The sequence below is a fragment of the Lutjanus erythropterus genome, chromosome 16 (assembly GCF_056507025.1).
Source record: "Lutjanus erythropterus isolate fLutEry1 chromosome 16, fLutEry1.hap2, whole genome shotgun sequence".
In the NCBI taxonomy this organism is placed as follows: domain Eukaryota; kingdom Metazoa; phylum Chordata; class Actinopteri; order Lutjaniformes; family Lutjanidae; genus Lutjanus; species Lutjanus erythropterus.
Window position 1 is genome coordinate 2834728 of NC_139332.1, and position 13013 is coordinate 2847740.

At 40.2% G+C, this 13013-nt stretch overlaps 1 protein-coding gene across 1 annotated transcript in view; it reads right to left on the reverse strand.

The window, feature by feature from the left end:
• Window positions 1–7170, reverse strand: part of LOC146312612 (immunoglobulin superfamily DCC subclass member 3) — a 41362-nt gene extending 34192 nt beyond the window's left edge. The window contains exon 1 of the mRNA XM_084739996.1: window positions 6917–7170. Within this exon, the coding sequence (XP_084596122.1) occupies window positions 6917–6965 (49 nt within the window). The 5' untranslated portion in view covers window positions 6966–7170. The remainder of the gene's footprint in view (window positions 1–6916) is intronic.
• Between the last annotated feature and the right edge of the window lie 5843 nt (window positions 7171–13013).

Consider the following 13013-nt stretch of genomic DNA (forward strand, 5'->3'; position numbering starts at 1 on the left):
TCTAACTGATCAATATTATTTCAGAAGTTTAAATGCTAGGTCACAACTCTGACTAAATACCAGATTACGCAAGCTGACATAAGGTAACACAAGGCAACCTATAGCAGTGGAAAGCAACATAACTTCAGGTAATGTAACTCGAGGTAATATAAGTCAATGTAAGGTATCTAATCCAGTGTTAAGGAGCAGAATGTTACAGGGCATTTGTTAAGTTTTTGGCCATATTCCACTGCATGTTTTCATTCTGACCTAACAATGGAGCGCTCATCTACACATCCTCATTCAGGAAAAAAGAACCGGATGCTTAAATGCTTATTTTTCAAGAGAATCTATATCGGCTAGCCACTGGGTTGTATCGTCACGTACTATCCTAGGGTTTGGTAAGGTACTGGGGTAGAGTGAAGCCCTGTCACTAGAGAGCTTATGTTTGTCCTGAGTTACTACACCAACAATCTAACCTCTAAAACACATCTGCATGTGCAGGCAGTCAGTAGGCAAGGGACAAGATTTTGTTATTGGAATTGTTCTGGTTTCTGACTGTACTCTGAGTAAAACTGACCTATGGCAGGCTTTGGTTCCTTGCAGGTAAACAGTCCATGTGAGGAGCAAAAGAGGCAAAAACATTTACCGAAATGCAATCTTGGAACGCACCAATGATTGTCTATTGATGCTTTAGCTCTTTATTATAGTTTTTTCAAAATGTATCTGCATTCATAGGCAGATACATTCCTGTCTTAGACAATATCTTCAAACTAAAACACCATTCATTCACATCTCAAGTCACTAATTGGACAGTAAATAATAATTTGCACATTGAGAAGAAAGTCTTGGCCTGGATATTGCCTGTACTGGAAGCCCTGAGCATTGGAAGCCCTGAAGCACTGGCTGTTGGGTTTGGAGACTGCCAACAATCTGATACAGTCCAATCCAATATTCTGGCAATCATCACAGTCCTTCTAAAGCTTATTGTCCAAGTTTTTGTTGATGTGTCCAAGAGCTGCTAATTCAACTCTTTGGTCATTTTAGACTTAACATCTTTCAGTCCAGTGCAACCCAATACAACAATACCTCAAAGTACAGCTTAAGAAATGACCAGCAGGTTGAATTGACACCACTGTAGGATTATCTTCATTAAGGTAGGGCTTATTGAAGGGCTGCTGTATTGGATTGTGCCAAATAAGCCCTAACTCAATAGCAGGTTTGAGCTAACCTCTGATGTTTGTGCCTTGATACACTGACATTGACATGGGATCAATCCCATGTCTTGTTCCAAGATTGAAGCCTCAAATCCAGTGAGACTCTGTGCATCAGGATGGATGAAGGACGATAACAGTGTGTCAAGACTAAAAGATGTTTAAAGCAGCTGAACAGGACTGGAGGAGTCCAGTGCCCTCTATGCAAGTTCCAATGAGCTGAACCTGCATGAGGTGTGATTAAGTGCATAGCTTTCGAGATTGGACCGTTTTCAATATAGGGAAAGGACCGTAATGAGATTTTTTTCAATGGAGGGGGTTGTCCAGCAACCCCCACACAAGCACCCTGTGCTTGTAACCCCGAGCCCCTCAGGGGTCATGAGAGAGTCAGAGGTAAGGAGGATGGATGTGTAGATGAGGGTGGGGGTGTCCAGCCTGAGCCACTCTCCCAGCCCTCCACTGCTATTGTTTAGCAGGACTGCTGCCCCTGAACTTCACAGATTTCTGTCCACCCCCCCATAAAATAGGGACAGAGAAAGAGAATGGGGTCTTGAACACCATATACAAATCCTTGCATCAATTTATTTTTCTTTATCCTCTCTCCCCCTTCAGACATATCTGTTTGAATGGAGAGCTGCATGGACTTGAGCTAGGATTGAAAAGTACAATGAAACTGAGACATTTTTCTGACAAATCCTTTGCAAGGGTTAAGGCTGGGGTTGAGAATAAGGTTGAAGCTTTAAAGGTTAGTGCTAGAGCTCCATACTTTATGGATGAACTGCAAATAGATGCAGATCATTACAGCAAATGTTTGATAATTGATTTGAATATTAACAAATGAAATGCAAGCAAGATGTATATATTCTAATATTTCCCTTTCTTATTTTCTCTTGCCCTTGACCTCTTCTTTTGTTTCAGAAGAGGCAGCAACATAAACAGTGAGCGTGCAGTTTCAGGTCTGGGCTGGAAGATGGGAATGGCTGGACAGGCATGAAACCCATTGCCCTGGGGCGTCTTCCTTTGTCCTCCTAATGGGAGTACAACTCTGCTTTGCTCAGTGACAGCTAGTAGGAGGTCTGTATGGGTCTTTTGTTTAAGCCCACTGATGGTCATTTGCTGGGTGTCATATGTCAAGTTCAAAGTCCAAATAGTGTTTCTGAAAGAGTAAAAGTTATGTCTTTACTCAGCAAGCTTAATGTGGTCAAAGTTTGTCTTCCAACATTAGGGATCTTAAGCTGTATGTTACAATACCTGAGTTCTGGTGACCAGAACCAGAAGCAACACTGTTTTCACTGTCATACTTTGAGAAATAATAACCTGTTTTCTACAAAACTTCTGATTTCTGATTTAACTGAATTGGAAATCAAATCTGGAACTTTCTGACCATTTTTTTAAAATGATATGCTTCAGACACATTTCAGTTCAAACCAGTACCAAAGTATGAAAACATATGTTAAGGTTTGGTGCCTAGCAGAGGTGTGGACTTGAGTCACATGACTTGGACTCAAGCCAGTCTTGAGTCATAAATTTGATGATTGGTTTGATTTAGACTTGATAAAATCAACTTGAAACTTGAATTGGACTTGAAAATACTTGATAGCTTTCCCCATGTCCAAAGACTGAAAAGTACTTTATCCATAAACAGCATCCAGTCAAGCTGAACTAGAACAAACTAAAGAACTAACGTTTTGTTACCAAGCTCCAGTTGGAAAAAATTATGCCAAAATTACAGATACAACAACTTTAACTTCTTTCAACATTTGAAGAGGCTCCGTTATTAAAATGGCATTACATTTGGTGAAGAGCACACAATGACTTTTTTTGGCCTGGAAACTCAAACTTGGGACTTGACTCAAGACATGCTTTGGAATTTGAGTGCAGTGACTGAAGGCAGTGACTGAATGATGAAACCTACAAAAAATCTATCATATGATGTTGAATGTTTTATACTCATACAATGACATGAAGTTTAATGGCTTGGTCATTTCATAGCAACATATCTCAGTTTCCTGACTTATTGATCACATGTTTAACCATGCATAAACTGACATTGGCCCCAAGGCCCCTGAGGCCCAGGATGTCCCATCTGCATTTGGATGTTGAAATCTAATGGTCAGTGCAGATTTAAAGAGCCTGACCAAAAACACCCACCAGCCAGGTGGATCAATAAGCAATAATCTCTAATGTGATGGAGAGGAGGCCTCTTTGTTTGTCCTGCAGTTTTAATTAGTGAGGTGTCAGCTTAGCTTGGCTGCAGCAACTCTTATTAGAAAAATCCTATCAAAAACAAAAAGGATAGGCAGGAGGCTCAGGCCTCACAAAACACAAGCTAATGAGACAGTCAGTGTGGAGAGATGAGCAGCCAGGTGACAGGTCATGACTGTGCAACAGATCTGCAGAGGAAGACAAATGAGATTTGTTAACGTATCTTTTGACAAGACAACTGAGTGACTGTGCTGAAAATAAGTCTGCTCTTCAGAAATCTGTTTTCTGTTCAACATCACTTTCACCATAACTTTTCCAAGAGCTTCGTCTGAGATATGCCATCTGAGCTCCAGGCTCTTCAGCAGCAGCTCAGTGTTTCGCACTTAGGCAGTTTCACACAGTCATTCTGAGAGCTGCCACAGTGCTCCCTTCTGAAAAACCCAGAACTTTAACATGCTGGGAATTTAAGGGTGTTTTCACACTTGGGCCCTTTCAGCCCTGCAAAATTAACTCTCAGCATTTCTGTGCATATGTGAACACTCCAAACGAAATCAGACCCCTCTGAGTTTGATTTGCTGCTGTGCTTTAGCCCTCAAGGATTGCTGATTGCACTGGGATGCTCGAAAAATCAAATAGATGGAACCATGGCTGCTGGTAATGCTAGCAAGACTAGTAGATGAGGGATAGTTTGGTCTGAGGTAGAAACTACTGTTATTCTCCAAAAATGGAAGGAAGAACACATCAAATGACACCTATCTAAAAACGCTGAGGTGTTCCCTCAGTTTTTAATTTGTTCCTTTTGCAACAAACCGCACAGAATTTTGTGTGGACATTCCTGTGCTCCAGAGGAAGTATATATAGTGTGAACAAAAAGGGCTGAAGAGGACCAGAAAGAGAACTGAGTCCTCTCTCAACTGAACTGGCAATGTGAAGACAAAAAGAACTGAGTGCCTTTTCTGTTGGTTCACTTTTTGGTCCGTTGAGACCAGACCAAACCAAGGTCCGAACCAAGGTTCATGTTTTTGTTGTATCATATACATTTGATCTGGTTAGTTTTGGTTTCTGATGACGGCCTGTCAGAGCTTGATGGTCTGAAAGTCCAAACCAACCCCCAAAACCCTGTCCATTTTGATCCGGACCGAAACTGCCTCTGCTGATTGGACCAAGGTTCGGCTGTTTGGTCCAGAGGTTTCACACCTGTAATTTTGATTCACAAAGTGTGGACTGAATGAGGTAGCTGTGAAAGAGTCTTTAATTTACCTCATTAAAATATATATATACATATATATATATATATATATATATATATGTCAGTATACTGTCAGTCACCAGAAACTGCTCAGTCATGTTTCTACAGTAAGCTGCTCAGTGGCAGTGGACATGTGACTGTGCTGTTAGCTCCTGTCTCTGTGGGGATATAAAGCATTAAAGATTTAATGAACTGAACCAATAATGAAAGAAGCTAAGTAGACTCTCATAAAAGTTAACTGCATTAAAGCTCATAAAGCAGTGTGTGCTTCATAGTCACTTCATAGTCAGGTCAGTGTTAGTTGAGGGCCATTTACAGAAAGTCCCATCAACTACATAAATGTACCTTTACGTAGCCAAAATCCTGTTAGCATTAGCCTAAACTGTCCACAGATTGAGATGTAAGCCCCTTTTCTGTCACACTGCAGGAACCCCCGGCCACCGCAGGCCTTTTGTGTCCCTGCTGTGGATTAAACCGAGGGGTGGCCTGGGCTGAGCGAAGAGCCCTGGCAGGGGGAGGTTGTCGAGGACACGGTTATGGGCAGCTGTAGGGGGATTACCTTCAACACACATATCTTTAATAAGGTCTCAATCTGAGCGCAGACTGCGGCCAGTGTTATGGAGATGAGGGTGTGAGGGTCAGGTCACTGAAGGCTAAGGACTTGGGGGGGCCTATTGTGTCTGTGGTCCTCCTCCCCAGCAGACTGCTCCGCTGACCAGGACGACCCAGAACCCTACCCCCTCTTAAAGGTCGGAGGTCACTGACTCTGTGGTCTGAGCTAAAGACGAACCTCCTACGCCGTCTGCACTGCTCCCCCTCTCATGCAAAGCTTAACTATAAAAATTAGAATAAAATTTTTTTGTTCAAACTTTGTGGGTTCTTTTGAATGTTTATTATATGATGATTGTGGCTTGATTTTGTGTAACTTGATTTTCACTTTTATTTGAAATATCTTTTTGTTAATGTTTGGATCTATGAATATATCAAATAAATTAGTCCTTGGTAAAGAAGTGAATTCTGGGTATAGAATATGGGTTTTTGAGCCCTTACAAAAATATACCAAAAAAAAAAACCAAAAACGATTCAAACTATTAGATTAATATTTAAAATAAAAAAACATAACTCAAATTCCACTTACTAACTTTTTCTGTTGCTTTCAACTGAACTTGGCCATCTTCTTCAATGGACAGGCTTTGCTTTGTTAAAATCTTCAGAAAAGTGTGGTGAGTGGACCTTGAGATATTAATTTATTCATTTATTTGTAAAACTACAGTTTCCAAGTTCGAGAATGAACTTCCTTGCTTAGTCAAACAGTGTTTGATGGCCTTCAATTTGAATCTTTTAACATTTATTCAAGATTTATAGTAAAATCTTATTCAGTTGAATTTTATTTTATTTATATAGCACTAGATCATAACATAAGTTATGTCAGAGCAGGTATAGACTGTACTCTTTATAATATTATGTACACTGATCCAGCAATTCCCACCAAGAGCCAACACTAAGGCAACAGTGGTGAGTAAAACTTCCTTTCAATAGCAAGAAATCTCAGCAGAATCAGGTTCTATTATCATGTATATCACTATTTTTAGGAGTTATTTGCAGGAGACCCCCTGCCCTTCACTCCCTCCATACATTTCCATTCAATCACCCTCAGCTTTCACTGTTTTGATATGAAGAAAGTGACAAAATGGCCAGTGAATCTGCAGAATGTTCAACTAGAAGTTATAAAACATTTCAAATATATCAGCTTCAAATGGACTATGAGCTATGGCTGCATTTTGTATAGCAGAGCATTGTCCACTTGTGTTGAAAGTTCATTCTTGACATCAGAAATATCAGTTTGACAATAATTATACCCAGATGTTTACAGTCACCTTGCATGTTGTGCACAATTATGCAGGGGATCAGTGAAAATCAGTCCACATCAATGTAGACATTGACAAGTGCTTCCAGTCATCTGAGCTGAGTGGAACTGATCCTTGTTGACAATACCTGGACCGAGCAGAGGCCAGTTCCTCTAATTTACAACCATTTGAGCACCTTAAAAAGCAGTAGATTATGGAGATCATTGCAGAATCTAGATGGTTAATCAGATGCCAAACATTTAACTTCCTGTTTACTGAGAGTCAAAGTCAAAGCAGGAAAAGAACAGCCTGTGCTGAAGCAGCATCATCTGCCCCTTGGACTTGCTCAAGTTCCTCCAGGTCTAATCCAGTACTCTCCAACAGCTGAAATAAACCAAATATGAAAGCTGAAGTGTACTTACTCAAACAGTAGAGAGCTGCCAGGCAGGTGAGGAAGATCCTTGGTTTCATTTTGGTTTCTTCTCTCCAACCCTCCTTGACGTCAAAGCTTCTGACCCTCAGAACACTCAGGAATCAATTAGGAAAAAAAAAAGTAATCCAAATGGAAAGGCTGCTTATTCTGTATCCTCCTACTGTGGATCTTCTTTGGTGATAAAGCTAAATAATGTGTGTTGTTTTTATTAAAGCATTGCTATTCTTTAGATTCCCTGGTCCAGCGTCGGGCCCATGGACGGCTGCTGGTCATGTTCAAAGCTATACTGTGAGAATAGTGCGGGGATGACACCTCAGCCTGGACAGAGCTCATTAGCCATTCAGCCTCATTGTTGTCAGTGAATGGACATTGATGAAGCGGCTTTCACCGGCCACTGCAGGTTGGTCTCCTCTGAACCAATCGCAGCCCCGGGGTGGTGGAGGGGCGGTGGCTCAGCCTGCGAGCCGTGATTGATATTCATTTAAACAGAGGGCTGCTGGCCAGCCGCTCTGCCCCACCCCGCCCCCTCCGCTTGATGGGCCAGCTGTGGCCTGAACTGGACACACACCTCCCAGCCAGGCTGAAGGAGCGCAGTCTGAATCCAAGCAGATTTTAGAAATGATAAATTAATAAATAAAATTTTCAGGTAGACTTTATCAGACTGGAATTTACATGAAATGCTTTTCTTTCAAGAAACTCTGCTGTTGCGCAGTGTTCCAACTTTATAAAGCAACAGTTCACCCTCAGATCAACATTTTTCCTTTTCTCTGTGGTGCTGTTTATCCATGTAGATAGTTTTGGTGTGGGTTGCAGAGTTTTAGAGATACCGGCCGTAGAGATGTCTGCCTTCTCTCTAACCTAAAGGCACCCAACCATATACCGTGTTAGCTAGCTCAGTGGTGCTAAGTGTTTACATCCTGGAAGCACAAGCCTCTCATCCATGAGTGGATGCACACTTCCTTCTGCACAGTGATATGGTTGGTGGGTGTAGTTGAGTAGAAAGAAAGTAGCTCCTACATAAAATAGCAAGCTGTGTGGATTATCTTGAGTTAGTGGGTCGTAATTTCTGGAAAGAGACATTAGTATTGAGATTGTCATCTAGTAGTGCAGAAGACTGACTTTTTGTTAGTCCTTCAAAATGCCTGATTTTTTAGCAACTTTTCTAAAAGAACTGGGATGCATGCAATGAGATTTGCAGAAGCAAGTGAAAATTGCAAAAATTGTATAATTCATTTAAAATGAAAGGCAACTGGTTTCAAGAAGATTCAGGATTCAATAACTTCATTGTCATGGTGCAGGCACAAAAAAATTGTAGTTGCGTCATCCTCAAATGGTGCTTCTAGTCACACATATTTACAAAAAATAAATAGACGAAAATAAAGATCTTAGTGACAGCAGTTGCATAAAGTACAAAAATAGGTAATAGAGAGTAATGATTCAGTTAGCAACAGGAGTATAATGAAGGGCAATACTAATTATAGTGATAGTACAAAATAAGTAAAAGAAAATATGATGGTACAAAATAAGCATACAGTTATCAGCAGAAAAATGCAATAAAAACATTAAAGCTGCAAGTAGCATTGAATGGGCCCTCGCACCCATCAGGATGTGCACCCACTGCGACCCCATCACCAGACTGGACCGGTCAACAAGGCTCTGAATTGTCATGTGTTTTGGACACTGCAGGAAGGAGTTTGATGCCACTTCTTATTGGAACGGTGTCTTCACAGGTCTGAGTAAAAAACATCAATGAGACAGCTGCAGCTCATCCAGGATGCTGAATCCTCACCAACACCAAGAGAGTGGAGCATATTACACCAGAGCTTAAATCACTACACTGGCTTCCTGTGTGTCAAAGGATTTTAAAATCTATCCTTACTTATCTATAAAGCAATAAATGGTCTCGGGCCTAAATACATCTCTGATTTACTCATATGTTATGAAGCACCCAGACCCCTTGGATCATCTGGAACAGGTTTACTCAGTTTTCCCAGAATCAGAACCAAGCAAGGTGAAGTTTCTATGCTCCCCACCTGGTGGAACAAACTTCCTGAATACCAGAGGTCAGCTGAAACTGTCACCTCATTTCAATCATGGCTTAAAACATGACTGCTTAGTGAATAAGATACATAACTTCTTGTTAAGATAATCTGTAGCTGTTGTTTTTAATCAAACGTCTTATGTTTGGTGTGGATTGACCATGAAGCGCAAAGTTACAACAACTTCCTGTTTCATGGCGAAACATCAACACTTGATACCACACCACAGTGACGTCATTCAGTGAAAGCTAAATCTTTTAAGAACTTTTAACAGAGGAGTCTTTTGGATAAAGATAAGAAGAAAACCTGTGGGCCGCCTCAGGAGGTGCCCTCGAGCTACTCGATTGGCTACTTGCTTGGCTCTTTGATTGGGTACATGATTGGCTACTTCCAACATGGTGGTCAGGCTCAGTTCTTCACTCCAGAATCTTAAAGCAACTAACACCAGTTAGGTATTACTTTTTTTTTTATGTCAGTGAAACAGTCAGTGTTAGAGACACTTACAACACTGAAAATAATTTTGATTACAGTTATATTCCATCTGTTATGTGAAGGCTTTAGTTATAAATTTGAGTGTATTTGCTAAAGATAAATTTACAATGTTTCATTTTACCTCAATCAACCTAAGTTACTACAGCATTCAAAGGAAAGTAGGAGACATGAGAGAAATCAGTACAAGTAGAAAGGAGGACATTTGGTCTCACTGGTTTCAACAGGACATTAATGTATAAAACTGCTGCAGGTGATGAGGACATTATGGACTACAGGAAATGGTGGAACATGTCATTTTATATTGGCTGAGATAAACATGACACACTTAAAACTACACTAAAATAAACTGAATGACACTGGACATTAGAGTATGATGAAGTCTGTCTTGTGCAGACTGGACAAAAACTTTAAATACACACCAGTTCAGGCCAGAGAACCAATAACATTTGGGAAAACTACAAAAATAAAAGGTTTTCCTCCATTTGTCACCACTAACATTAACACTCAGAAACATTTCATACAATTGATTAATCAATGTACTTGTGAGTCCATAAAAAGTCTCTTTCATGGAGCAGCTGTCTCTGTGGCTGAGGAAGGAACACACTGTTGTGGAGGCAGCAGTGAACATATATAGTGACCAAGTCAAACCAAATAACACTCCATTTAAACAGTGTGAGAATGTGTTCACTCCATTTAAACAGGGTGAGGATAAAAGCAAAGATTCACAGTATACAAACTATCATGTGAATTGTTTGGGTGTGTTTGTTTGCACATAAACTGAACCTGTGCAGGTGAGTGAGTGTGAATGGCTGTTAGCATGTGTGGCTGTGGTCATCAAACATTTAGCACTCTTTTTAAAGACACCACTCGTACAGAACAGCAAAATATCGTCTGCATCTCCAACCATGTACAGAAATGTATGATGAGTTTTGAAAATGTCTGTTTCCTCTTTAATGTAATGGAACTAAATGACACTCGACTTGTGGTAAAAAATAAGTTTAACAGCAGTGTCTCTTTCTCCAGTTTCATGTAGGGACTATTTTCTTTCTGCAGTCATATCTACAAGTTTTGGGAGAGTTACTTTAAAAATGTATTCCACGTTACTAATTACCTGTTAAAAAATGTAGTCGGTAACCTGATCCAAGTATCACAATATTAAAGTAATGCAGTTTGTGTACTTCCCATTACTTTTGGATTGCTGCAATATAAAATAGTTTAGCCTGATGTTTAAAGGGCAATGAAAGTCATATCATTTGTTCCAGCCTGGACTGTTATCAACCATGTCAAGTTTCAGGGAGATTCGACCATGTAAAGTTAAAAAATCTTACTTTGTTTTGGTGAAACATGAAAGTTCACCATGCCGTCATGGCCACGTGATTTGACAATACATCATAATCTTCATAATATAGCATTACCAAGGTCTCAAGGCCTTTCTGACCAGATCTGAGTTTGATATGGTCAACTTCACCACGTCAGGACCCAAAACATGTCATTTCCTGTTGCCAGTATGTGGCGCTATGACTATGACTGAATAATGTCATGTAGATGTGTTCAGGCTGGGACTCTTATCAAACATGAAGTTTGGTGTAGATTGGATCATTTATACTAAAGTTATGTGATTTCATATCATGGCAAAACATCAAAATTCAACACCACTCCATGACCACGCCCTTCAGTAATAGCTAATTTTTTAAATAACTTAACAATAACTGATCACAAGTAGTCTGATGGCACACACTGATTTTGAAGTTGTTATGATGAATTCTTTAGTTCATTAAAATACAATGCATGGAAAACCCAAACCCAGAATTACCACTAAATTCAAAATGGCTGACTTCCTGTTGGGTTTAGGCTGTGGATCCCTACAGACTTTTTTGTGTGTCTGGGCATGATACACGTGTAAGTCGGTGGAACGTGTTGCGGGGTTACTGATTAGAGGGCATCAAAAGTTAATATAGAAATTTTTCACCATGACTAGTGCATGCCAAGTTTCACATGCCATCGAGCACTTTCAGCATCTCAAAAATGTGACTGACGAGGACGAAAAAGAAGAAGAGTCCGAGCAAATCCAATAGTGTCCTCGCACCATTCAGGGCTCGGGCCATAACAAGTAAATACCCAGAGTACAATAGTCAAATAATGAGGTGCAACAACATTCAGCAGTAAACACAGTATAAGGTGCAGTGTGACATACAGACTGGTTCCAGGAAAAGTTCAATGTAACCTTATCAAAAAAGCTCAGGAACAAAACATGCTTTTAAAAATATTTTTCGTCTTTTATACCTTTAATCCATAGGACAGCTGAAGATATGATAGGAAAGTGGGAGAGAGTGCAGGGGACTGACATGCAGCAAAGGGCCACAGGCGGAAGTAAAAACCATGGCCGCTGCCAAGGACCCAAAGCCTCTGCACATGGGGCAAATACTCTACCAACTGAGCTACCAGGCAACCCACAATAAGCTTCTTTTATCAATGAAGACGTGCATCTGAGGGGGGTCTCCTAAAGAAAGGAAAATGTTTTTTGAAGGTCAAACTAAAAACAGCAAACACAAAATTTTAAAATATAAAAGTGCAGAGGGCATTGATAAATGTTAATAATGATGACAAACTTGGTGTTATTTTCAGTACCCGAGACAAAAATATGGTAATATGGCCAACATAAAAGTTCAACGTTGTTCACAGGGTTCCTATGCCTTTTTGTGGTGCAGTGAAAGGTAAGCACCTTTTGGTCCAAAGACTTCTACAATAAATCACAAATCCCTTATGAGTCCCTCTCAAACAGGGTGCTCCATCTGTAGCCACTGACACCATGTGGCTCAATGATTCCTCCTGCTGCCCGTCACAGTTCACAGACCTGCACAGCTCACAACTCATCGCTGGCAATGTGGTTTGCTCGAGCTAAACTGATTTTATTTTATTGAATGTTTCTTTCATGTATTTCCAGTTAAAAAGTACATTTGCTCTGCTCTGCTTTCCAAAGCGGCAGCTTTCTTTCTCATTTCTCCAGCTGGATACTTGTCAGCAAATACAGTGTGCTTGTTCTGGAAATGTCTTTCAATATTACTTTTTATTTTTGTTTTTTTCTAATTACTAGCAGCACATCAAACATTCTGGTAAAGCAGTAGTGTTGGTGGTGAAAGCAAACAAATCTGTCTCTAATTTCCTTGGAGATTTTTCTGTTTTTTTGATTTAGCATCAATCTTGGTGAGCCTACCCAGGGAGCAAGAAAGGAAAAGGCACATTTGAAGCACAGTTTAGTTGACAACATACTACTGTTATTTTGGAGGGGAGTTTATTGACTCTATATTTTTACAGGAGATTACAGGAGATTTACAACAATGATAAATATAAATTAAAATATAAAAATAACATTTTTTCTTTTTTTCGGTCAAAGCTGCAGGGAGCCACTGGAGAGGGGCAAAGGAACTGCATGAAGCCCCACAGCCACAGGTTGCTGACCCCTGTTCAAGCATGATCTTAAGACTAAGTTTAAGTACAAATCCAAGAACATTTTTACAGAAGAGGCCCCAGGTCTCTGTAAATACTCTCTGGTTT